At 37.2% G+C, this 27,930-nt stretch overlaps 1 protein-coding gene across 11 annotated transcripts; it reads right to left on the reverse strand.

Annotated features, from left to right (window-relative positions):
* Positions 1-1,144: 1,144 nt before the first annotated feature.
* Positions 1,145-27,683, reverse strand: vit (vitrin). Of its 11 annotated transcripts, none has more exons than XM_027174569.2 (23): positions 27,613-27,683; positions 19,614-19,700; positions 19,337-19,399; positions 19,076-19,232; positions 18,804-18,937; positions 18,603-18,680; positions 17,958-18,104; positions 16,904-16,942; positions 16,071-16,109; positions 15,931-15,984; positions 14,148-14,210; positions 12,186-12,248; positions 10,538-10,612; positions 10,328-10,393; positions 8,747-8,803; positions 8,088-8,150; positions 7,735-7,782; positions 7,559-7,597; positions 7,045-7,192; positions 6,853-6,956; positions 4,623-4,849; positions 2,608-3,121; positions 1,145-2,198 (listed from the first exon to the last, which is right to left on the reverse strand). In XM_027174569.2, exons 2-23 carry the CDS (start codon positions 19,645-19,647, stop codon positions 2,020-2,022), a joined length of 2,391 nt encoding a protein of 796 aa, XP_027030370.2. In that variant the 5' UTR covers positions 19,648-19,700; positions 27,613-27,683; the 3' UTR covers positions 1,145-2,019. The 11 variants fall into 11 exon arrangements, with proteins under 11 accessions (XP_027030370.2, XP_027030369.2, XP_047672545.1 ...); XM_027174568.2 differs by having other exon boundaries at positions 27,531-27,681; XM_047816589.1 differs by lacking the exon at positions 16,904-16,942 and having other exon boundaries at positions 27,531-27,681.
* Positions 27,684-27,930: the final 247 nt, after the last annotated feature.

Genomic DNA, 27,930 nt, shown 5'->3' on the forward strand with positions numbered 1-27,930 from the left:
TAGCTCTATCCTCTTGGCATCCTCTACTCTCGCATCCATCCATATCTCCTCTTTGTCCTTCCTCTTGATCTTTTACCTGGCAGCTCCATCTCCAACATCCTTCTACCAATATAACCATCTCCCTCCTATGTACATGTCCACACCATCTCAATCTAGTTTCTCAGTCCTTGTCCCCAAAACAGCCAACCTGAACTGTCTCTCTGATGTGCTCGTTCCTAATCCTGTCCATCTTCGTCACTCCTATAGAGAACCTCAACATCCTCATCCCTGCTACATCCATCTCTGCCTCATGTCTTTTCCTCACTGCTAAAGTCTCTAACCCATACAGCATAGCTGGTCTACTGTCTTGCACACCTTTCCTTTATATCTTGCCTACACTCTTCTGTCACACAACACTCCTGACACTTTTCGTCACCCACTCCAACCCGCCTGCACTCGCCCCTTCACCTCTTTTCCACACTCCCATTTCTGGTTAACAATATAAACACCTATTATTAACACATGTACACCTGAATATTGATGCAGCTATCAATCATGTAGTACCAGGGTAATACATTTATTCATGTAGATACAGGTCAAGAGCTTCAATTAATGATCATATCAAAAAGTTAGGAAGAAAATATAATCTCAGTTACTTTAAATATTTCTCAACATAAAAGGACCACCAGGAGAATTTTCCAGGCTTCATCAGTTGACATTGTGCCTAGTGTAGGCTCAGATTCGCAGATGGAACCGAGATGATTTTCTGCTCAGAGTCATGTTAAAGTGTCACTGTAGCTTTCCTGCCATCTTAAACCAGTCTAGTCATTCTCCTCTCATCATCACTATAAACAAGGCATTTCAACTATCAGAACCATTGCCTTTTTCCTAGGAGATCATCAGTTTCTAAAATACTCAAATCAGCTCATCTGGTTCCAACAATCATCCCACAATCGTCAGTAAGATCATATTAATTAATTACCCATTCTGATGATGAGAGTATTAAGGATTTATTAAACAAATTCAATTGGAATTCTTTTTGCGGTTATAAAAGCTGACAAAAAAAAAAGAAATACTAATAAATCTCATTAATATTAGCACAAGTAAGAGCTTTTGAGTCAGTGTTAATACAGTACTGTACACATGAGACAGTCACTCTTGCAGGTTTTCAGTATCATATTTTATTAAAAATTGCATTAAAATACAAATTTCTTGCCACTTACATAGTCAAAAGCAATGGGCCTCATTTTAATATGCATATGTACAAATAAAACAAATATTACAGAGATGTAAAAAGTAAAAATCTTTAGATGAAATAAAACAAAAATGATATTATATGCTTGAATTACAAGATTGAGCAATGTACGTTCACACAGGTAAAATGAGAAATGTTAGAATTCAATCATTTAGCTTCACTCAATCAAATGCTTATCGATTTTAGTCGAGTTGATGTTGTGCTTAGAAATGTATCCTGAAGCTCAGCTTTAACATGCATTAAGTATTAAAATCCAGCAACTGCATTGAACACAGAAACATCGATAAGACATGTGAAAGAGCCACAACATAATACAAAAATAACTTTCAAAAACCCATACTTACATTTTAAACCTCAGATCTCAAGACTTTTCATTATGTCAAATTTATGACAAGAATCTTGTATATGTAACTTGTTTGCAGAAATGATCTATGTATATGAAGCTAGCAAATCTTTTATTGTATGCCTTTATCATAGAGGTGTAGCATCAAGTTATTTTTAAATATATAATCTATCGTATGTTATCCAGCAACCACATCCTAACATCCCCTCACATCAACTGACTTCGTTGCATGGCTTATTGTTATGTACTTTAACATAGAAGCTTGCTTTTCAAGACCTGTGCCAAATGTTTGTGCTATAAAAAAGCTCCAAAATGCAGGAACCACTTCAAAACCAAAAATCAGGTCTTATCGGTGTTTAAAACTATTGCATGTACCATCATATATCACGTCTGGTGGAATTCAGGCTTCTAGATGATCCAAACCGATTGGTCCATGTCTGGCTTAATTCCGTGGCTGTGAGTTAAACTCGTTGCAGATGTTTTGTATGATCTTGGGCACATACTTGTAGAGGTTGTCGAACTCATCCACAAAGAAGGAGTGATCTTTGTCTGGGTCTGTGGCGATGTACTCAAGCTCATCCTGTGCAGCCCAGGCAATGCCGATGGAGTAAGCAATTACACCTGATCAAAGAGTTACAACATGCTTAATGTTTAGTTAATATTAAGAAAAGCCTTTCAGACAAATTCGGATCGAACATTGGCTTGATATGTGCGAATAAATACCAGTGACAAAAACAATAAGACTATAATGTGTATAGTAAAGATCAGGAGATTCACAAAATATGCTGGAATTTCTACGTCTTGGTGTTTTCTTAATTAGTACATTTAAAAAAACATCATAAAAATTTAAAAGCTTCTAGCTTATTCCAGCCCAATATGGGATTAAGTTATGGATAACTTGAAAAAAAATTCGGGAATTAAATTTTCGGGAATCTTGACTAACCTAAATTTAAGGAATTGTGACTAACCTTCAGTAGGTTTATGAGATATTTCCCAGGTTCTAAATCTTACAGTGTTGTATAATGCTTACCTGAGCGATGTACTGCCAGAGCAGGTGCACGCACATCGTCGTAGGAACGCCCGTCCGTGATGACAATCATGATCTTACGCTTGTTTGGCTTGGACTTGCTGAAGAGCTTCTCAGCAGCATAAGTGATGGCAGCACCCGTACTCGTACCACCACTCCAGTAATTAATATGACGAATGGCATTTAGGACATCAGCCTTGGTGTTATGCTGGCCAAAGGCAAACTCGAGTCGCTGCTCATAAGTGTATTGCACAGCACCAATGCGTGTATCCGTGTCAGAGATCTCGAACTCACGGGTCACGTTGGCCACGAACTGCAGCACCGTACGGAAGTTGCCGGTACCTACGCTGCTCGAACCGTCGATGATGAAAGCTATGTCGTTGGCATTCAGGCATGTCTTACTGCACACAAGCCGGTCTGTGTCACACACGCGTTTCACCAGAGGCTGTGCTGCTTTACGCAGAGCAAACCAGCTGTTCACAGGTAGAGAGAAAAATCCATTGGTCCTGCACACAGCCTGTTAGAATAAATGTACACATAAAAATAATGACATTAGCAATTTGTGGTATAATGAAAATGATGAATATAGTTTCTTTTTAAAGACAAATGGCTGAATAAGACTTACATGAAAATTTATACTGTGCTAAGATAGAATTGCATTGAAAAGTGTATACCAAGAAAAACCCACAATGAAATCGGGGCAAAAATAGGATCCTTATTTAAGATTTCATAATCCTAATATGGACAGTTTCAGTCTAATTTTATTTTGATTCTAATATGGAACTACATTGAGATAAATACATTGTTTAATTGACTTTTATGTATGTAGGTGTAAATCTATCTATCTATCTATCTATCTATCTATCTATCTATCTATCTATCTATCTATCTATCTATCTATCTATGATAATATTATTTTGCAAATGTCTCATGCTAGTATCAAGTTAGCTTACCATTTTCACAGGTAGGTGCAGTGCTGCATTAGATCATAAAACTGTTTAGATCAACCAGACAGCATTTTTTTTTTAATTCATATAAAAGTATCTATATATGCCTAAACAGCTATATACCATAACAGCGACATCTTTTTTTCATCTGTAACATTAGCAAATTCTGTTAGCTGGCTAGCTAACTGTTACATTGTACAATCTCCAATAGGCTTTGGGATCTACAAAGATGAACTTCAGCCCACCAACTTGCTTCTCGGACTACAGAATCCTCCATCCACCAAGACTGGGTGCAACAGGATGATTAAAACAAATTGTGCACCATAAAGAGACATGCTATAGTCTATAACTGTAGCATATGACTACAATGTGGACTATCAAGTCAGGTTTGACTTATTAAAAGGCCAGTAAATGTATGCAGTGTTAAAAACCCCAGCAAAACTGATATGCCTGCTATCACAACACACACTACTGCTGGGGTGAGAATGGCTTGAATATAATCTGATCAGCAGTCGTGTGGTAAATTATTATCACTGAAGTGCACTTAGTACCTGTTAAAATGTCCAGGGAATGTAGCTACAAATTAGTTTCACTTAATAAAGTAGCTAATAAGAAGATATATAAATGAGAGATGTAACAGTATATGACAAAATATTTGTGATCACCTGACCATCACGACTAGATGTCTTTTCTGAACATCATATTTAATACCTTTTCTATTATATTATAATAAAATCTGCTCTTTTTTGGAAGGCTTTCCACCAGATGTTCTATACAAATGCATATAAAGATATGAATCTTTAAATTAGTCTCACTTCTTTTTGTTTACAAAGCTTGCCAGAAATATATACATGGACTCTGGTTTAGACCACGAGTGTGCATCATGACAAATAGAGAACCAACAAGAAGGTACAAACAAAAATACCTTCTTAAGATGATTACGAAAAGTGGTTCATGTTCTCTGGATGAGAACAATTATGAGCTGATGTGGCTAAGATTCATGTTTTGGGGATTAAAACTTAATAGAAACACAGATATTACACTAATTAATAGAGATGTACAGTAGATTACCTTATCCACAAAATTGGCCTCAACCACATTGTGCTTCTCGCTATCATCTGGACCCTCAATGGTAACAAAAAAGATGTTGATGCCTGATTCCCTTGCTAGTCTTGAAGCTTCCTCTACTTTGTCTGTAGGCCAGCCATCCACCAGCACCACAGCAACATTAGGTGCCCCACCTCGGTTTCCATTAGCATCACTGAAGAAATGCTTGTTGATGTAAGAGAGGGCTTTCCCTAAATCACCACGAGGAGGCAGCAAAGATCCAGTTAATACAATACTAGACAGAATACACAGACCTCCTTTTTCAAATCTAGTCACATTATGGAGGTATTTGTTTTTTTTTCCACCCTAGGATTGTTTCCAGAGCTCTGGAAAAAAATGAACTCAAACAGAGAGTGAACACAAGCAGAGAAGCACTGAATCAGAAGTAGCAAAGGATTTTTCAAAATATTATATTTCACAGTAAGATATATTGAAATGTGTAAAGATTCTGGAGATGCAATTCAGTTACAAAATATTTGAAACACATCTTAGTATTTTCTTTTATTTAGAGGTAGTTTACACTATGTGTAATATATTCATCTTCAGGTGATTCTGAGCTTGTCCTATGCTCACTGGGTGAGGCAAGAGCATACTGCGAATTTGATTCCAGTCCATCACAGGACACCATACACACACATTTACACTCATTTTCACACGCATTGACTCAAGTCAGAGCTAGGGGCAATTTAGAGTGGCTTAGTGGTTAGTTTGCCCCAGATCACCTGGTTTTGGGGTTTTATTCCTGCCTCCACACTGTGTGTGTAGTTTGCATGTTCTATCATCTTTCCTCTGCAGTCCAAACAATTCTCGAAACTGAGTGTGTCTGATTGTACCCTGTAATGGGCTCCCAGTTCCCAGCTACTTGAAATTACTAAAGCATGTATCTATAATATTCCCCTCCAGGCATTTAATAGACTGCAGTTTCAGGTTTTCTCTCCGTCTGACTGATTCCTTTTTAGCATTTGTTAATAGTTTAGAGCAGACCTCAGGTCATTGCAGGAGAAACTACCAGACAATTGGCTTGCATGAAGGTGAGATTTAATTTCTGAAACAGTGTCAGAAGTAAGTGGAAAAATCTGCATTCAGCCAACAGAAACAAAATCACCAGTGTGTAGCGGCAGCCCTGTAATTTACTTAACAGTTCACATTTTAATTTTAGATTTAATGTCAACCTTGCATATGTAGATATGGGCAGTGTCGTAGAAATCCAAGTGATAATTGTGGCTTTTTTTTTACATTCATGCAGGTCACAAAGCACAGAGAGAGAGAGAGAGAGAGAGAGAGAGAGAGAGAGAGAGAGAGAGAGAGAGAGAGAGAGAGAGAGAGAGAGAGAGAGAGAGAGAGAGAGAGAATAATTTTATATCTTTAACCCTATTCGAACGGGATTAATTTTACGTGGGGACGTGGGGATAAAGTAATTATTACAAGAGCTTCTCTGTGATTTTAGTCATTTTTGTGCCATCTCGGTAATCATTACGGACAATGTCAGTAAAGATGACGGCGACGTTTACCTTCTGTAAAAAGGTCCGGAAAAATTACCTCAGGTAATACTAATCCCGTCCGAATAGACCCGCTGTAAATATGTATTGTAAAATTCTGTCATTTCCTGTTTAAAAGTAGTTTTTGGTGTGTTTTGCAAGCATGGAGGCGCTTGAAACAGGAAGCAACGTAATACGCACATGACAACAAGAAGGTTACTGTGGTGCGTAAAGCGAGTTACCCCTCCCACTTCTGCTAGTTTTACTGAGATGTCTTGTCCCGCGCGAATTGGCCAGTTAATATTACAGACGTCCCGAGGTAAAATTGCATTACTCCACGTCCCCGCGTAAAACTAATCCCGTCCGAATAGGGCTTTGGTGAGGACTAACACGATGAAAATATCTGATCTTTAGCTCTTTAATTCAATTCAACTCCTCTTTAGTCTCCACAGGCATAGTAAGGTTTGTGTGTGTGTTTGTGTGTGTGTGTGTGTGTGTGTGTGTGTGTGTGTGTGTGTGTGTGTGTGTGTGTGTGTGTGTAAGTCACTTTTTGTGTGAAACATCATAAATGAATTAATCCCACAAGGCAGCAGTTGCATGATTAAATCCTGTTCTCCAAATTGCTGATGTCTAACCGAAGATAGAGAGACTGTGTTGTACATTGGGGACAATCAGAAGTATCACAGCCAGAAGCATCAGACATAAGTTTCACTTACCCACATTGGAGAGCCCGCCTTTCTGAGCAATCTTGTCAATGGCAGGCTTGAGTTCTTTGGAGTTGTAGAACTGGCGCAAACCGAACTCAGTCACTGGCTCATCCCTTGTGACCCGAAAAGAAAATGGAACTCATATACTGTATGTTCTGTTGCTTTGCCACTAACTTTCTAGACAAAATGACAATGTCTTACCCGTACTGGATAATCCCCATCATTGGACCATTTATGCCTGCATTGATGACTTGGGAAACCTCAGCCAGGAAGTCTTTCTGGATCTTAAAACGACGTTTTCCGATGCTCCAGCTGCCATCCATGAGGAAGGCGATGTCAACTTTACAGTCTGCAGTGAAAGATACATGCATATCCATATACATGATACAATTCAGCCAATGAAGCAGTTAATCTAAACTACCTTTAGATTAACCTTAAATTTATAAATATAGCAAAAAGTAATGAAAATGTATGTATGTATGTATGTATGTATGTATGGATGGATGGTTGAAAGGATGGATGGATGGATATTTGGCTTTCAGAGTACTACAGACTGTTTCGTTAATACACAACTCCAATCATACAGTGATGTAGTCTTTGTAGTGCTTGATATTTTTTTGCTCTTGAAACTGAAGGTCATCATCAAAGACAGTCCATGTAAGTTTGCATGTGTTAAAGAAATTTAGAGATACTGAAAAAACTAGAGTGAACCTACTCGGGTCTCCCTGTATATCTGGAACTCTGGGGGTGGAGCCTAGAAAGGAGGAGAAACGTTAAGAGTTTGACCACAAACCTATGAAATCCCTGGAATCAGCTCTGGGTGTTTCCAGAAAGAAAAGGTTTCAGTAGCAGAGCGAGAAAAAAGAGAGCAAAACAAACAAACTGCCTCACCTAAATCAAAAGTCTTCCCTTCTGGCTTCCGCACTTCCTTTGGCTCTACTGTGAAATTAACATCACACAGATCACATCATAGCACCAAGCATCCAAGCGAGAGTATTATCACTGAGCTCTCAATAGCTCAACAAAATTGAGTGTAGGTTGATTTGAAAAGAGGTTATCTCAGCCCATTTACTTTACGGGAGCTTATCCTGCCCATCCACTTTTCTGGAGGTTAGCTTCCCTCGTTCACTTTACAGGAGGTTTGCCTCACTCATTCACTTTACAGGAGGTTAGCCCCACTCACTTGCAAGTAGTACATGTGTAATGAAACCAGTTTTATAAATTTTGGTGACACAATCGCATACCTCTCATGTGGGGGGTTTCAGGGAGGTATCTGGAAACACTGTCTGTATCTGATGGTCGAGGAGCTGAGAATAGAAATGGCAGCATAAGGAACATGCCAGGTGTTACATGGTTTTGGTCTTGTTTCTTGAACGGAATCAAGATAGCTATTTCTCTGCTTTTATTATACATTTAACAGATGATGTTCAGGGGCGTGTGCACAAAAACAGCACCAGTGTTTACTATTCCAAAACCTAGATCTTGGTAGCCTAGAGATGGCTTGGCAGTATCGCAAAGGCTGCACATCATGCCCTTTAATTTAGAAAAACTAAACACTACGAGGTCTTACCAATGCCTTTTGGTGCCACTGTGCATTCATGGTTTGTTTATTGTTTATAGCGTGTTTACTAAGTGCTGGAAAAAAACAGATCAAAATATAGATATGGCTGGGTGGGTATTTACGCACCATTTAATTTAAAGTCAGTATCAAAGAAAACATTGGATCAAAGATTCCAAGAAAACACTGTTTTTATGTTGACAGGATATGTTTAAGCCTGTACAAAAAATGTACCTCATTATGACCTTTTCAGTACATTGAAGTTGCTTCAACACCAAAATGGATTTCATGATAAATATGGCTTAAATAAATGTTTTCAAAATTCAAATATGAAAGATCACTTACGAGTCTGTTCAAAGTATGAGGACTCATATTTTGAAATATCTGATCTTAGGTCTGGAGCTGTAAGGAAAGAGCCAAGTATTTCAGACACAGTAAATTCAGCCTTGTGCAATAGGGGAAATATACACAAAAATGCAACATCTACGATTGATCTGTAGTGACCTTAATATAGATTGCCAAACAACATTGTTAAACATGTTTCAGAGTGTAGGTTGATTTGTGACTAATCTGCAAAAACATTTACCCTACTGCAAATTATTACCGCCCATTTACTTTACAGGTGGTTATCCCCACCCATCCATTTTACAGGAGGTTATCCCCACCCATCTGCTTTACAGGAGGTTGTCCCCACCCATCCACTTTACAAGAGGTTATCACCTCTCATTTACTTTAAAGGAGGTTAGCACCACCTATTCTCTTTACAGGAGATTAGCCACATTCACGTGCAAGTTATTCCCACCCCATGACTCTACATCAGATTAGCTCCACCCATTCCCTCTACAAGAGATTTACCCATTTACACTAAACACGTTCGTCCCACCTATCAACACTTCGGCAGGTCAGCCCCACCCATTCAATTTATAAACAGTTTGTCCAAATTATCCACTTTTGCATCAGGTTATTGCCTCCCATTTACTTTTTCAAAAATGTTATCCTGTCCAGCTGCTTCTTCAGCATTTTTCTGCTGGTTAGCAGGTTATAGCCTCCAAGTCTATTTACAGCAGGTTAGTCTCACCACTTTAAAGCAGTTTAATCCCGGCCAGTCACTTTGACACCTGTAGCAGTTATTGGAGAGTATGGGTACAACGTTGTTGTTTCTGCCTGTCAGTAAACTTGTCTCTGCATAAACCTCCAGAGGATCAAGACACTTAAAAGATGTGTCTGAATACAAATTTTGGGGCACAATACAACTGCATTTTGCGGCACAATACAAGGAAGGATAGGGAAATTACAACAATATTTTTCAGAAGTAGTATTCAGTCATTTAATTCTCATAGTCATTCTGTTTATGTCTATTCATTTTGACAACTGATTAGGAGTCTGCTTTAGTAAGTATTCTGATGTGCTAATGTAGCTAGTAAGTCATCAAGCCAATAATTGGACAATTACAATGGCCCTATTTTAACATCTTTTTATATTTTTAATATCTTCAAGCTTTCAGATGCCATTCTTTATTTCCCACACAGTTGTATACATGATTGTCAAAGGGATAGTCATCAACAAATAGTCAAATAGAATTAGACTTTTTATTGTAAATAGTTACAATAAAACGATAAAAAAAAAATAGACCCAACAAGATTTTGGACAATCACTAGAAAAATCCCTTAAAAATGGATTTCAAATTAATTTTTTACATGTTCCTATTACATAGATAATCAATCAGCCCATATGGCTCATGTTATATAGAAGTATGAAATATGCGCAGCACATTAGCAGAGCTATGACTGTCCAAATGAGCAACAGATATATCTGCATGGATGAAGTCTAACGAAAGTGACATGCAGACACTGAGTCAATTAAACGCAGACAAATGTTGAATTTAATGCCTCTTATCCCAATTCCCTGAATGACATAGCACCTTACCTGGAGTATCACCAGTGTCCCTGTTGCCCCACATGTAGCCAGTGTCTGGCTCAGAGTTACTACTATCTGAACACAGAGAGTTAACATCATAATCTGCAACTACAGAGTGTCTCTTCCTGGCATTCAGGAACATGACATACTGTTAGTGAATGACATTCAGAGATGTGCTGTATAAAGAAATTGAGAACTTGCAAGCACTATGCAAGATACCTGTTGGTCTCCTTGGACCAGAAAACCAATCGGGTTGGGCGTAGGCAGGATGTGTCCATTTTCTCCGAGCAAGGACTAAATGGAAAGATTGTAGAGATACTCACAATGTATAATGTTCCCAGTTGACTGTTACTGTCTTCTGACTGTGTGTGATAACACTAAAGCCACAATAAAACAAATTCCTCAAATGCATACCCAATGAACCAGACTGATCTGTAACAATCCCTTATACCAACTCGGCCCAGTCTGGTTCATCCTGCAAAAAAACAACCCAAACTACCCTTCTTATCCCTCTATAGTGGGCAAATTAGTAAACCTTAATACAACAGAAATCATGGAGGTCTGCCCAAAGGCAGATTAGCAATTCATTCTTGTGTTGACTGCACAATAAAATACTGAGCTTCACTGGCGCCATCCCAATTCTGAGGGCCTCAGCTTAGTGCTACAGATAGTTTCTGTGCCACCGCACACATGACAACAGATCTGAGCTGCTTGGACAGAGCTTGGTATTGCCATGGCTAAGGACATGGGGAATCTTAAACTGTTGTGTCAGCTTAAAAAAGCATCCCAGCATGCTTTACAGATGTACACATTCTTGCATGTCTCTCAGTTTATATAGTTTCAGTAAAGGTTTGTAGCTATTTTCTGAAAGCATGAATCTGGAGAACCGCTGGTTGCTGGTCCATTTCCAACCAAGTGTGGTTGAAACCGCTAAATCTAAAATGGGCTGTGGATATTGTTGGACACCGGTTAATTTCCACGTGTAAGTGGCTGCTTGAATTTATGTACTGTTCCTGAAGAGAGACGGGCCAAGGTCAGAGCAGATTAAGTATATATATTACACAAATGTTTTTTTTTTTGGGATAACACACATGCTTTACATTCTTAACTTTAGGTTATGGTCCAAACAATAAACCTAAAGCTCACATCATTTTAAATTTTTTTGCATTTCATAAAGAGATGGCTATTTTAAGTAGGAAATAAGCTCTAGTAAGGAAATAAGTAAGTCATGTTTGTTGTGCTACACAAGCGTTTAACTTCCTTCTAGAAATCCATATCAGTTGTTGCATTTAAATGCATAAAAATGTAGCTAGTAAATGCATAGTGCTAGTGGCCCTGGATTTACATTAAAATTCAATGTAACTGAAAACAAATGAGACACGCTTCTGTTTTAGGCAAATTCAGTCCAATGGTTCAAAACAAGTTGGGAAGTGAGGGAACACAATTTGGCACGATCCTATTTTAATAATGTGCATTTTCATATTCAAGTTCATTTTAATTCACATAAATGTTTTAGCATCGAGGAATATATAATATAAAGGTAGGCATCAAAAACAGAACTTTCAGTCATCAAAGTCATGAGTCTATTCCAGGACTAATTTGCAGAGAATATTCATTTTGTAAGTCTTTGTACAAGGTGTAAAAGGGATTACTGTTTTAAAATCGTTCAGCTGTATCTAGTCATTTTAGACACTCACAGACATTTAAATATGCAACATGCACTGCTTGACATATAGCAGTCAACAGGGAAACAACACAAAGAGATACACACTTACACACACACACACACACACACACACACACACACACACACACACACACACACACACACACACACACACACACATTCAGGGCTGCCGATGCTTACCAGGATTGGTGTTGACAGTATGCTGGTTCCTCTCTGGCTGGACCGGCTGTACCCGACTGAAAGCTGCGCATCAAGAGAAAGGAGGACAGAAAAGGATAAAAGGGGAAATTCAGAGCTGTGCAGCAGCTGTTTTTTTTTGTTTTTTTTTTGAGGCCATTGAAAGCCAAAGAGAAACAGTAGCAGACATGCGGGACAGATGCTAAGTGCAGGCCTTAGAACAAGGCTCTGAAAATTCCTCACTGTTTTCATTCTCTAAAAAGAATAAATAGAAACGGAGAATGAAAACAGGACATATCACACAGACATTCCAAGCCATTCCAAAGTTATAGTAGGGTAAAAGAATATACTTCTGTATCAATAATAAACTGATTACCATTCCAGTAGGACTGTGACCTTCTTCCGCATCAGTAGGTTTAATGAGTCACTTTTCCTGTACTAATTTTCATGCTAATCAATGTGTTTGAGAAACCGAGTTTGACCATTCTGTATTAACATTTTTGGTTCAACTTGAAGAACTGGGTTCAAGCTACAGTCGTATGCAAAAGTTTAGGTACCCCTGACAATTTCCATGATTTTCATTTCTAAATATTTCATTTATAAATATAAACATTTTGTTGATTTGAATACCTGTAACTTCTTAGCACTGATTAATTGGAACACACAATTGGTTTGCTGAGCTCATAAAGCCTTGAACTTCATAGACAGGTGCATCAAATCATGAGAAAAGGTATTTAAGGTGGCCAATTGCAAGTCTTTGTCTCGCCTCTGAAGAGAGGCAACATTGAGGCCTCAAAACAACTCTTAAATGACCTGAAAACAAAGATTGTTCAACATTATGGTTTAGGGGAAGGCTACAAAAAAGTTATCGCAGAGATATAAGCTGTCAGTGTCCACTGTGAGGAACATAGTGAGGAAATGGAAGACCAAAGGCACAGTTCTTGTTAAGGCCACAGGTGACAGGCCACATAAAATATTGGAGAGACAAAGGCGAAGGATGGTGAGAACGGTCAAAAACAGCCCATAGACCACCTCCAAAGACCTACAACATCAACTTGCTGCAGATGGTGTCACTGTGCATCGTTCAACAATTCAGTGCACTTTGCACAAGGTGAAGCTGTACAGGAGAGTGATGCGAAAGAAGCCTTTTCTGCACAAACAATTGAGTTATTTGGTCATAACAAGGGGAGTGAAGCATGGCGGCAAAAGAACACAGCATTCCTTCCAAGAAAAACACTTGCTACCCACAGTAAAATTTGGTGAAGGTTCCATCATGCTGTGGGGCTGTGTGGCCAGTGCCGGTACTGGGAATCTGGTTAAAGTTGAGGGTCGCATGGATTCCACTCAATATTAGCAGATGTTGAGGAATCAGTCACAAAGTTGCGCCGGGGCTGGATATTTCAACAAGACAACGACCCAAAACACTGCTCAAAATCTACTCGGGCATTTACGCGGAGGAACAAGTACAATGTTCTGCTTATTTGATAGATCAAAATGAAATTGCTGATCGAAACACCCAAATATTTCTAAATGAAAATCATGGAAATTGTCAGGGGTTCCTAAACTTTTGCATAAGACAGTAAATACTTGCATTAGAAAATGTAAATATATATATATATATATATATATATCAGATGATGAATATTTCCATAAATATAACAATTTACGTTTAGGTATTTTATGGAACACATATTTATAACACATATGGATCTAAGTAATCACCGGTATTGGAAAATAAAAAGAAACTCTACGTGTTCAAAACACATTTGGCCCTAAAATTGATCTTAATGATACAGAAAGGTACATAGGAATGGGTTTGGTGCTTAATGCTTTCATACATATTGTTTCTTTCACTAATTGAGAAAGTACTGTTTGTTTATTGATTTTTTACGATTATTTATTGTTGTAAATGTATTTTGTATTCATTGTTAATTCTGACAAGCGCCGTTTGACAAAGGTGCAAACCTGAGTTAGTAGGAACTGATGATTGTCTCCTAATACTGGGACTTGACCCTGGTCTTTGTAAACCTACAGCCAAAACAAGACATTATGTTAAACACAGGCGCTTTGGATTAAAGGTATTGGGCATACTTACTGTAACTTTTAAGTATACATAATCAGTATGTGCGTACATCTTCATAGACACATTTATGCTCTGATTAAACTAAAGGAGAATGTTTGACTAAAACTAAAAATGTTTGCTCCTTTTTTTGCTTATTTGTTGAGTTAATTAGTTCGAGCTTCCAAACCAATCAAATAAAATCCCACCTTACCATTAAAAGTGCACCAATAAAATCCTCTAATCGTGATTTCCACATTACAACTTCAACAACATGAGGTACAGTATAGCCACTCAGGGAGCATTACGCAGTGTATGCGTGTGGCCTTTTACTGCTTCTTCGTTGTGATCGGCAATTTCGCAAGATGCTTTGGACAGATGTCAGGATAAACTATGCCAATATTTGACATTTACTTGCATTTAACATATTTCATTATTTACAGTTTTACAGGCATGTGTTGCTGTGGTATGAAAATATTAAAAGTACATAACATAAAAACAAAACAAAAATGATAAGCAAACTTGGTAGACCAAATCAAATATGGTAGAACCTTCCAGAAAAGGATTTCAAGGTTATAACATGGAGCAGATAAAGGGTTAGTATACATATTCATTTACAGCTTTGGGCAGGTATACTTATCCAGAGCAAGCTACATTATACAACTCGGTGTTTAAATGCCCAGCAGGAGCAACTTGGATGTGAACGTGGAACATGAACTTATGACCGTCCGATCAGTAGTCCAGTGTTTTAACCACAGAACCAGTAAACCTCTCGTTTTTAGGCTCATGGTGAATGTGGACCTTTAATGTAGTCTATGTGAGTAGCCATTTATTGCTTCCTCTGTGTGGTTTTGAGGGATTTGGAAAACTTGCATTGGAAGGCACACACAGGAAAGATTGGTGGAAGGATTAAAAGTATGTATGAATGAAATGCAAGGTGATAAAGCCAGCTCACAATACACATATCTATAATAAATATAGAATAAATATGCTTTAGGTAGTGCAACAGAATGTAATTAGTTAGCAAAACACAGAAATGACAAATTCTGTAAAGAAAGGAAAAATAATCACACTTCAACCAAAATACTAAGCATGAAGGAAACTCATTCATTTAATTTGGAATTTAACCCTTTGTACCAGTACACTGGTGTTCATTCTGCTGATGGAATGGAAATCAACTTATATCAGACATGTATAAGAAAAATTAATTATTATATCACTGCAAGTCTGCCACAGCACTGTGTGAGACATTTTTACATTTATTTGGTTAACCTTAAGCAGAAGCAGATAACAATTTCAAATTTTAGAAGAAACACCTGTTGAATCTCAGAGAGCAGAAATGTGTTTTAAATTAACCTTTTACTATGAGGATATAAACATTTGTGTGGAAAAAACAAGAATTTTTTTTTCTAAAAATATATTGTCTATGGTATGCTATGTAAAAAATAATAATAAAAAAAAAAATAAAAAAGGAAAACTAGCAGTTCTTAAATCACCGAGTGTCAACTTTCTTATGAGCCATTAACCACCACTGTGGAAAGTGACGTGAAAAAGAAATTCAATGCTGAACCAAATCAGATGCAAATCTCTTTTTTTGTCTTCTGTAAATAACGTAGCATTTTGGTTGAAGTAATCATTAAAATAAAATAAAAAAAATCATACAAGAGAATGAGACAGAATGTCTTTTACCTGTATTGGTACGAGGTGAGAATCTACCTGCAAAGGTCGAGCCACCTCTGAATGCTTTGGAGAAATGTAACATTCAGAGTTTAGGGTAATAATGTGATTTAAATAGGAAATTCATTCTGTGATTGAATGAATCTACTTACCTTGAGAAAGCACCTTTGCTTGGGCATTCTGTGTCTGTCCTATAGCCAATGTTGAGACAGAATGATTCATGTTGTTTAACATGAGCATTCCAGGCAGCATTGGATAGAAGCAATAAATTACTTTATTCTGTATTTCTTATTCTCTATGCTATATCTTTTCGCTAAAGATATTTAGCATTTTACAATAAACAAACTTTCCTTAAAGGTTCTTTGGATGATTCAAGAAATGTCCTATAAAAGTTTCTGCTTCAAAATTTTTCTTGAAAAGTGTAGGTCATTACATGTTCATAATTAGCAGAGATTCTTTTAAAGCAGTTATAGCAATAGTAATATAAGGGGATGCCGTTTGTTGAAATACAACACTCCCAAAGTGTATATTAAAGTCCTGTTAAAATAGCTTTTAAAAACACCAGCATTTACACTGTTTTAGACATGATTTTCATTATTTTTAGCATTTGGCAGCTTCAGGATTTGATCTCAACTTCCAGTCACTAGTCCTGTGTCTTAACCAATAAGCCACATGGTTTAATGGTTAAGACAACAGTAAACAGACTAAACCACTAAACCCTCATGGTTTGTAACTGGTTTATCTTGTGGATATAGAGCCATTCTCAGAAAACACTGGATGAATACCATCATGGCATTTTCTACACTTACATCCATTCATGCACACGTGAAGTGAGGTAAAAGTGCCAATATGTTGGCATGATTATTTTTTATAAAAAACAAAACAAAACAAAAAAATGGTTTACATTTTTTATAAAGAAAATCCTAGATACATTAATGGAGCTCAAAGCACTACTGAACCTAAACATCATGGCTACTGGACTTACTTGCACCAGCTGCTGCAGCAAGGTATGGGTGACTGTTGCCTGGATTAGAGAGAAAGTGATACTTTAGAGGAAAAGAAAGAGCGACAGAGTAACAGGCTGATCTAATTTTTAGAAACTATAAATGAGTTTAAAATGATCATCTCAAAGGCCCAATGTTACGGCCAAAGATAACCATGCAAGCACATGCGTCTAATGTACAGTATAAGCACAAGAGAAGCTTTTAAAAAGTGATCATTTTAAAAGGTAAAGTGTTGAGAGGTTGAGAGTACTGTACCTTTATAAAAATAGATCAATGTTTGCTGTTACTTTCAGGAAAAAGATCCACAATCGTCCAATAATTCAACAATTCATCAATGTGAATAGGAATGTTACAAGTCCTTTGTATTTTGTGGTTAAAAGTCACTTTAGGACTTTTGAAGGCATGTAGGTGTCAGGAGTGTGATGACTTGTGTTGGGTAGCATAAAAATATACATACTGGTACCACCTGGGCAGAATGATGTTTTTCCGTAATTTCTAGAGTCATTCTGTATCATTTAGGTTGATCTTTTTGGAATTTGAAAGCAAAATCCATCACAATGTTGGGCTGAATCGGTATGATACAGTTTACAAAATGTTACTGTACGAAATATTGTTTGAACATTTAGTATTCACATACACTATATAAATTGCTCGGTCAGCGCTGTTTCTGTTGCTGTTTATTGTCGTTTGTGTATTGAATTTTTTGTACTTTTTTGTGTTGTCTTGTAACTTGTGTCTGCACTGTCTTTTGTCCTCCACTGTCTTTTGTCCTGCACTGTGTTGTTTGTCTTGTCCAAACAGGTTGCACAGTTGCACTTTATGTGGCTAAGACTACTTACATGTCCTTAACCCTGTCTTTGTTTTATGTATTGTAGCACCATGATTCTGGAGAAACGTTGTCTCATTTCACTGTGTACAGCAACAGCTATATAATAAAAGTTTCTTGACTTGACTTGACTTACCGTTACAATGATACAATGATACAGTTTACCGTTCTTTACCGTACCTTTATAAAACAGAAATACACAAACCTACCGGCATCTCTGACTCTATATACTGGCCGTGACTTAGCAGTGGTGGTGGTCGTAGTTGTGGTGGTCGTGGTTGGAGGTGGAGTTGTGGTTGTGGTAGTGGTGGTTGGCTTGAGAATGGTTGTCGTTGGCTCCGGAGTTGCTGGCTGACCTTTAGAGGGACAGATGGGCGTGAAGGGAAAAACAATTTGTACAGTAACAGTAGTGTTTAACTGCATTCCAATGTCAGCCCAACGCAGCCTGAGGCAAAGGTTTATGAACCTACGCTTAGGCATTAGTCTCTCTGTACAACATACAAATATACTTTGGTGACATTTGGGATACTGTACTGCCAGAACTGCCAATAAATCCACTTCTAGCCTTTTTGCTCTAAAGACTTTGTCACTGTAAAGTGTATGTAGTCTACAATCCTCTCTTCTGCATTTCATACTAGCCAGAGGTGACAATTTTGCACAGTTTCAATATAACTATAAAGTATTTAAAACAAAAGACAACTGTTAAATCTGTTAACACATACTTTGTGTTATTCAGTAACCTCGGTACGACTAACATAGTTAAGACAGTGTGGAACGGACGCATGCATCTGGCAACAGTTTAAAATATTTTGCTATAAACATTATCATTTTTGTAAAGATGACAAAACACTTACTGTTTGTTACTGTGGTAGATTTTGAAGAAGAATATTCCAGGGTAGAAGGGTAGATCACACCTTTTTGTGGTTTGCCCACTGAAATGATACCAGAAGTTTGAAAATATTTCAAATACTTCAAATGATAAATGATAATTCAAATGTTATTTTCAGACAAGACAGAAACATCAGTCCTACATTAATTTTTGTTGAAATTGTTACCTGAAACAGTGAAAGACTCTCTCCAGGTGGGGAGCGACAGTGAACGGATACCGTTTGCAAAACTGCCTTTATACTGAGCTTGTCCTGCCATCTTCTTTACGATCACCTTTCCTCCAGAATTCGTAATAACCCCACTGGAGGGCAACAATCAGAGTTGGACGATAAACTGCTTACCAGGAAGTGCCTGTAAATCTTTCGCTTGGCCAATACAACATTGAATTTAATTGTTTCAAAATTATAAACAGATATTTCAGAGCTGTGTTCATTCCTACTTGTGAATAGCAGCATTGCAGATGCTGGATATGGAGGCAAAGACACTTGTCCCATAAACCTTCTCCTTGGACTCACGGCAACTGGAAGGGCACCGAACAATGAATTCTGGAAACGTGACCTTCCCTGCACGGACATCGCATTCTATATCTGGCACAACTATAGAAATGCAGACATGAAGCACAAAACATAGACTTATAAAGAGTTATCAGTAGAAATAATATCTCTGAAACAGCAGACATAATGTTGATCCATGTGTGTACCTTGTTTTGCCTTCTTGTCTTTGCCATTTGGCTTAGCCTTGCTGCTAAAAATAAAAAGGAGTCCTAGAAGAAGAAAATAAATAATCAGATTATATAATTTTGGAATTATCTATCACTAACTGACGATTTGTTCAATAGTAACATTTATTATATCATACATGCTCTCTATATAAGTATTGACATTGAACTGACATGTACAGTACACAATTCTATCCTCAAAATCTGAATCCTTCACCCAAAACAAACAAAAATTTAAAAACAACGTACAGGAACGTACCAACACAAACTGTGATGAATGGAGCTCTGAACATCTTGGAGGACAGAATGGCGAGGAGGAAGTATGCTGGTCAGTTGTTTACTTAACCTAAAGGAAATACGGTAAATATCAGTGACTGCAAATAAAGTCACACAGGTATATTTCACAGGCAGTAAAAAAATTTTGACCTCGATTCTTGCAGTATTCTTCTTAGTCTGTTTAAAAAGTCAAGAGGCTATAAAGGCCATTCCAAAACATGCAGCTTACAGTTCTTATGGTAGTTAAAGTGGATTTTAAGGTATGTTTTGGATCATTGTCCTGATGTGTAAGTCTGCCTCTATCTTATCTTGATTTACATCCAGAATTTGCTGATGTTTACTTTAGTCTGTTCTTTCGAACTGCCTGTACAAATCCAGTGCCACAGTCTGCTACACAACCCCAAAAGCACAAAAGATCCATTTAAATCTAGGTGTATCATTCAGAGCTAACAAATTGCTGACAAGTCAAAACCTATTTGAAATTCATACACAAAGCTTATGGAGTACAAACACATTGTCAAACACAAATCTAAAGCATCTGACTTGTGATATCTTTAGGGAACTATGTAGTTATCCGATTCTGAAATATTTTCCACTGACAATACCTTTAAACAGAGTTTCCTACTTTATTGTCCTAATTAAAAACATCGGCTTGTCTGGATGATTAGAAAAAATCTGGCACCTGAAAATTGGAGATAAATCACATTTATCTGAATCAGAAATTTGTAGAAAAAGAAAGTGTAGATAATGTATGCAGCTGTTTAGCTGTTTGTTGTTTTACTAATGCTGAAACGCTTAAAAAAAAATCACACTCCTGGAAAACACAACAGGATTAAATCCAAGACAATATCCTTACTTCTGGTTGCTAATCTTACTTCCTACACAATAGTAAACAGTGAAAATCCCCTTTTTCCCATGTAAAAATATGAAATGTAAGACAAGATCAACCTGATAACACATACCCCAAAGGCACTGGAGTCTATCTGTATGGTATCTTTACACTTCAGCTATTAGAAATTAGTCACAGATAGATGAACAGGTAGACAAATTAGATAATAAGATGTCAGGTCTGTGTTGTCAAAACCATCAGCAATTTCAGTTTTCCGATTCATTACTTCCTGCTTGCCTTTTTACAAAAATCCTTACATTTTGTTTTCAGTTATATGAAGGTAATACTTGAATTTTAAACTGTATTGAATTGAATTTACTGTACTAATCAAAATAACGACCGTCATAAGTGCATGTGTGTTATTTAAAGTATCAATTAACACTGAGTTCTAAACTACATCAAATATATGAATATGAATGAAACATTCATTCATTCATTCATTTTCTGCCACTTATCCGAACTTCTCGGGGCCTGTGCCTCTCTCAGGCGTCATCAGGCATCGAGGCAGGATACACTCTGGACGGAGTTCCAACCCATCACAGGGCACACACACACTCTCATTCACTCACACACTACGGACAATTTTCCAGAGATGCCAATCAACCTACCATGCATGTCTTTGGACCGGGGGAGGAAACCGGAGTACCCGGAGGAAACCCCTGAGGCACGGGAAGAACATGCAAACTCCACACACACAAGGCGGAGGCGGGAATCGAACCCCGACCATGGAGGTGTGAGGCAAACGTGCTAACCACTAAGCCACCGTGCCCCTGAATGAAACATGCATTCATTCAAATGATGTACATAGTTTGACATTTTCAGCTATGCACACAAACATCATTTGGATGACGTATGATCACGTATATTATCTACAATGATCTTTCTTATACAGAAAGTTCCATACATCCATTTCTCTTCAGATCCCATTGTAGCACTAGTTCATGCTCTGGGTCACTCGAGCCCAAGGCTCTGCTCCTAACATTTATTTATCAGATTCTATTATCTATTAACATTTTAAATTTTGAATTGGCTGACATCCTTTTCCAAGGCGAGATTTACATTATCTCATTTCTGTAAAGGAGAGGTTGATGGCTAAGGGGGGGACTTAAACACACAACCATTCAAGCATTAGATCAACATCTTAAACACTACCACTTCCCTAGTGCCCAAGCAATAATTAAATGCCCATTACAATAACTAAACATATGCTAACATTTAATTGAGAATTAAATTCATAAGACTCATGTCGAAGTAAGGGTTAATTGTTCATTAGTTTGTGATTAGTACATGTCTTAAATCTGAACCATTGATGAGCTATTTTACGTAATAATTCAGGAATCAGTCCAGGTTGCAATGTCAATTTAAAGTGTTTCCTTTTATTTATGTATAATTTATAGAGTGGAAAACTGGAATATGGCATTCTCTCTCTCTCTCTCTCTCTCTCTCTCTCTCTCTCTCTCTCTCTCTCTCTCCTTCTCTCTTTCTCAATTAAATAATTTTGCACCATAAACTATCACAAGAAAAAAATGAATATTGATAATTATTATGTTCCCAAACATCAAACAAAGGTTAAAGCCTGTTGCACTACGGGGATAAAAGACCTTCATATTGGGTTCTTGTTACTACAGTTACGCAAACTAAAGGCCTTTTTTGTACTGTCTCTCGGTCATCTGATGGTCAGATTTGATAAGCTGTGATCTCAAGCCAAATAAAATAAAGCAGCCTGTTGTTTAAGACCAAAATGTTAACCCTTGTTGTCTGTGAGACTAAAATGGCCCAGAAAAGATTTCATTTATTCTACCTTAATTTGTTTGCATGGCTTGTTTATGGAAAAACATGCCTAAATGAATGAATATTAAAAACAGTTATATAATAGAGATTATATCCAGGTCATCATATACAGTATGGTGACAAATGGACAAACTGCTGGTTCTGTTTTGCTGTGAGAGGAAATTTTTCTGGCATGGTTTTGGGTTCACTTGTCCCCTTAGAAAAAAGAAACAGTGTTCATCCCTTCAGTAGAGTTTAAAAGTTTTTAATCGAATCTATGCCAAGACACACAAAGCTTCTCTGGTGGACTGTCATGTCCTATCAACTTATTAAGATACTTTATGTTGTTTTTTTCCTTCAATTTGTCATCATTTATATATTTCACATTGTATTCACACCTGTGTTGCCATCCGGATGAATCTCCAGAATTTTACTGACTTTTTCCATCCCTATTGTTCATACTCATAATAACTGCAGGGTGAATTATGTAATTTACAATATATTTTACAATATAAAGACCTGCTAATTTGAAAACAAGTCTTAATGTATTTGGAATGTTTTTTTTTTGTTTTTTTTTTTTCAGAAAATAGGCTGGCATTTTAACATAATCCTGGCAAAGGATGTATTGTCACTCTGTTTGTCCTATACAGCTATAAGGAATAAAAAAACAGCAATAGAAATATAGCATGATGAGAAACACACAAACATGCCTTATTGTAGGTAAGACTACCACACTGGGTCCCAGTTTGTTTAAAAGGAAATCTGGGTCATTTGCTGTTCACTTTTTATTATATCACCAAAAACAAAATCATGTAGTGTGATCACTGTAGTTAGATTCTCCTTTTAGTTATGAATCTGAAACCAGAGGGAGCTGAGTGGAGATCAGAGAGTTTCTACCCATTGCTGTAAAATAGTTAAAGCACTGTGAGGGATTAATAAATAGCAGGACTGGTGTGAGTCAGTGTGTGTGGTAGAGAAACAAAAAATTAAACAGAACCCAGGGCTTGTGAGGACCTGCGTCTCTCTTGGCCTGCAAGATTCTATATAAGATTAAATAAACCTCCCCAAACATTAAAAAGCTCACACACACACACACACACACACACACACACACACACACACACACACACACACACACACACACACACACACACACACACACACACACACACACACAAATCTGAACTGTTTTCTCTTGTTGGACTGGAGAAGTAGGTGTGAAATGCATCTGCAGGCAATTACACCTGTGAGACGCACGTTAGCTACGAATACAGATGTATCCGAAGATTTATTTGATCTTCTGCTCAGCCTGAAAACCCTTAAAGTGTAAGAAACATTTAACAGACCCCATTATGTCTGTAGCACAGATACAGTTACAGTTGTATGCAAAAGTTTCAGCACCCCTGGCCAAATTGCATATTTTAGTCAGTACTTAGCAATATGGCACAATACGTACTTACCCTTTGGCAGCTTGCACATACTTTCTGCAGCCAGCTTGGAGCCTTTCTATTCTTGTTTTAATGATTTTTCACCCACTCTTCCTTGCAGAACACTTCGAGCTCAGAGATATTCTTGGGCTGTCTTGCATGTTTAAAAAGTCAAAAGGCTATAAAGGCCATTCCAAAACCTGCAGGTTGCAGTTCTTTTGGTAGTTAAAGTGAATTTTATGTTTGGAACATTTTCCTGTTGTGGAAGTCTGCCTTTATTTATCTTCATTTTCTAGACTGACTGTGTCTTGTGTCCAGAATTTGCCGATGTTTATTTTAGTACGTTTGTTTACTTTCTGTGCAAATCCAGTGCCACAGTCTGCCACACAACCCCAAAGCATAAAAGATCCATTTAGATCCAGGTGCATCATTCAGAGCAAACAAAACTTTGGCAAGTCATAACCTATATAAAGTTCATACAAGAAGCTTATGGAGTACAAAAACATTCTCTTCAAAGGTCATATAGTGGTCACTGGCATGTGATATCTTTATGGAACTACGCATTGTGGATCTACATATCAGACTTAGGCACATTCCTGTATGACACTTCAAGATTCAATCCTTACTTCTGTTTGCATTTCATATCATATAGCTTATATCGCCTGAGTACATGCTAAACATACAGACTGTTTGTAGAAGAGTGACGATTTATACACTCACTCTCGGGTATAACCTAAAACAACCCAGTTCTCCTTTTGACTCTGGTTTCCTCGAGGTTACTTCCTACTTCAGGTCAAAACAGCTATAAAGAGTTCACTTGTTAATAAAAATAATACTGCTTTAAAAAAAATAAAAAATAAAGCCTTTAATCATTCATATTTTCCTATCATGAAAAATTTCATAAAAATCCTAAGTAAATGTCTCCTCATCAAAAGCCTACGAACAATTTCAGACAACTGTAAGCCGTTTTTGCAGTGTCCACCAATTCAATTACATTTTAACAATGGAGAGGAGAAAAATGCTTCGATATCTTTATTTACCATCAAGATAGAAACAGTTATGTGGAAAAACCCAAACCATTGTTAGTTGTAAATAAACTTACAGAAAAATTCATACTTTTAAAGTTCTAATTGTCTATTTTCATATGAGCCATTAACCACCACTGTGGCATGTAACATGAAATAATTTAAATGCTGAATATTTTCATTAACATTTACAGCATTTGGCGGACGCCCTTATCCAGCGCGAGTACAAAAGTGCTTTTAAATCTCTATCTTTGAACACATTAACTCTGGTTCACTAGGCTACAGACTTAAGATACCATGAACCTAAAACAAATTTTTATTTTTTTATTTTTTAATCAGATAAATATTATAGAAAATTAATTCACAGCTTCTGATCCACATGGACTCAGCAATAGAGCTGTGCTATAACTCTACAAATAAATGTTATATCATTATTATGGTGAATGGCATTAGTGGTTTATATAAATGTCTATTTGATATGATTTAAGCTATTACACTTTTCCAACACCTAACAATGGTCTTTATTTATAGAACAAGCTGATTTCAGCACCATGGACAGACTTTGCTTTAAAAAGGAAGTAAGAAATCATTGTTTTGGGCGCTAGCGTTTATTTGTCTTCAGTTACAAGATAAAAAAAAATTAACAGTATATGAACATAAAATATACTGCATATATGCTAAACCTCCAGATTATTAAATATACTGATCTAGGATGATCTCCTTTGAATGTAGTAAATATTTGTTGATTTAAAATGGCTGTGGGACATTTTTATTCACCATACTCCATTTTGGGTAGCAATAACTACAAGGAACACTCCATTTCCCGTCTTCCTCATTTAAACAAAACACCGGATTAAACATTGTTCTAATTCAAAATAAGGTCTTTGTTCTCCAAGCTCTCTTAGTATTAGACATGTGCTGTAAAGTATTAAGTGTTGCCCATAAAACTACTTTTGTGTATGCATAGCCAACCACAGTGTTATACAGAGCTTATAAACCTTTTTGGAAAATACAAGTCTGCACCTACAGTCAACAAAATCCTAAATGGCCAATGCACAGGTTCCAGGATCGGACCGAACCATTAAAGCTGAAAATTACCAACCAGTCCCAAGCAGTAATTACTGAAAAGGTGTCCCAGCTGCACTGAGACAAAAACTCTGGTTCTTAGAGACTGTGTTATTTGTACATATTGTCCATACACAACACATCTTGTGGTATCTCTTGCTGTTTTGATAATAAACACTGGCTCAGTTGGGCCTGTAAAGCAACAACAAAATAAATATTTGGTGATTTTGGTGTTTAATTTTATATAAGGATAACTGTTATATTGTATACCTATTAAGTCTGATTTGTGAGGTTAAATAGAATAAGGTCTTTGAGTATTTATATTTTTGGGTGCATTTTATGAGCTGCATAACCTGAATGTACGAGGCCACTTACAATAGAGTCACAGTGCACTAATCTCCTAATCCTAAATAATATTTCGAAAGCATGCCCCTTGTAAAGCCTGGTCTAAATGGAGTCAATCATTCATTTCCCGTTTCTATTTTATAGCATATTTACTTATTTAATGGTCTGTTAAACAGGATTAGACACCTGAAAATTGTGACTTAGGGAACACACCACTGTCATTTACAAGTAACATGGTGAATATGGTTATACAACAAAGAACAGCTGCAAAAGTTAAAAGTGGGGAAAGAAATGAACAAGTCTCTGCAAGGCCACTTTTTCCTTCTACATACAGTATATGGAACTTCACATACGTACTGCAACATCTTTTTGTTGACAAGCCATCTCACAAGATATGCTAAGCTTTGGCAGTGACAAGCAATACAAGTCTCATCAGGTTCACTGCTAACACAGCTAACTGATGCTGAGAGTCTGAGGGGATGAGCCATCTATCTATCTATCTATCTATCTATCTATCTATCTATCTGTCTGTCTGTCTGTCTGTCTGTCTGTCTGTCTATCTATCTATCTATCTATCTATCTATCTATCTATCTATCTATCTATCTATCTGCCTGTCTGTCTGTCTGTATATCTATCTATCTATCTATCTATCTATCTATCTATCTATCTATCTATCTATCTATCTATCTATCTATCTATCTGTCTGTCTGACTGTCTGTGTGCCTGTCTGTCCATTTAAATATATAACACCAGTCTATCTATCTATCTATCTATCTATCTATCTATCTATCTATCTATCTATCTATCTGTCTGTCTGTCTGTCTGTCTGTCTGTCTGTCTGTCTGTCTGTCTGTATACCTACCTTAGATATACCACTCATACATCTCAGTATATATGTGAGATACACTTTGGTTTATTACTTAAAAAAGCACTTGAACCTGTTTATTAAACGTAACTGTCAGAGTTAAAATAAATTTTGTAACCACATTTTGCGTTTCAACATCCAGATTTTTAAAAATACCGTGCAATAATTACGTCAACACTGTAGGTGTTATTTTTACACCAGGGTATTTGAGCCTCTGTAGAAAAGGCAGGGAAAGTTTTCAGCAGAACAGCTCGAGGCGAGTGGGTCAAGTCCATACTAGCACATCATCATTCCCAACACAGCCAGAGTTTATGACTTAAGTCCGCAAATCATCACCAGGTCCATGCGCGTATTCTAGTGTATTTCTATTTAGACGAGTAGGAATGCATAATTACGCATAATCATAATTAGATACAGATGATCAGACCGACTAAGGTTCAAAAAGTGCATCTAAATTCACAATAAAAAAAATAGACCATATAATTAAGCAGAAATGAAGTTGAGTTAACTTACCCTTAGAGGCAATAATATTCCTATAAAGAGAATTATCTCAAAGGGAAACCACGCGTAGAAGCATGACTGTAAATATCCCGACCTGAGCGTGTCCTGCTGCTCAGCTCCTGTTCTGCGTCCCGTGTGTGTGTGTGTGTGTGTGTGTGTGTGTGTGTGTGTGTGTGTGTGTGTGTGTGTGTGTGTGTGTGTGCAAGAAAAGGAGTACAGCTCATTAAAGAGAGAGTTCTGAGAGTGTTCACTCCCTCCCTCCTGACACACACACACACACACACACACACACACACACACACACACACACACACACACACACACACACACACACACACACACACACTCGCACGCACGCGCGCGCGCGTTTGGCTTACTATCCTTGTTAAGTCAGCTAATCCATATGAGGTCA

This window comes from Tachysurus fulvidraco, chromosome 7 (genome assembly GCF_022655615.1).
Source record: "Tachysurus fulvidraco isolate hzauxx_2018 chromosome 7, HZAU_PFXX_2.0, whole genome shotgun sequence".
NCBI classification, from domain to species: domain Eukaryota; kingdom Metazoa; phylum Chordata; class Actinopteri; order Siluriformes; family Bagridae; genus Tachysurus; species Tachysurus fulvidraco.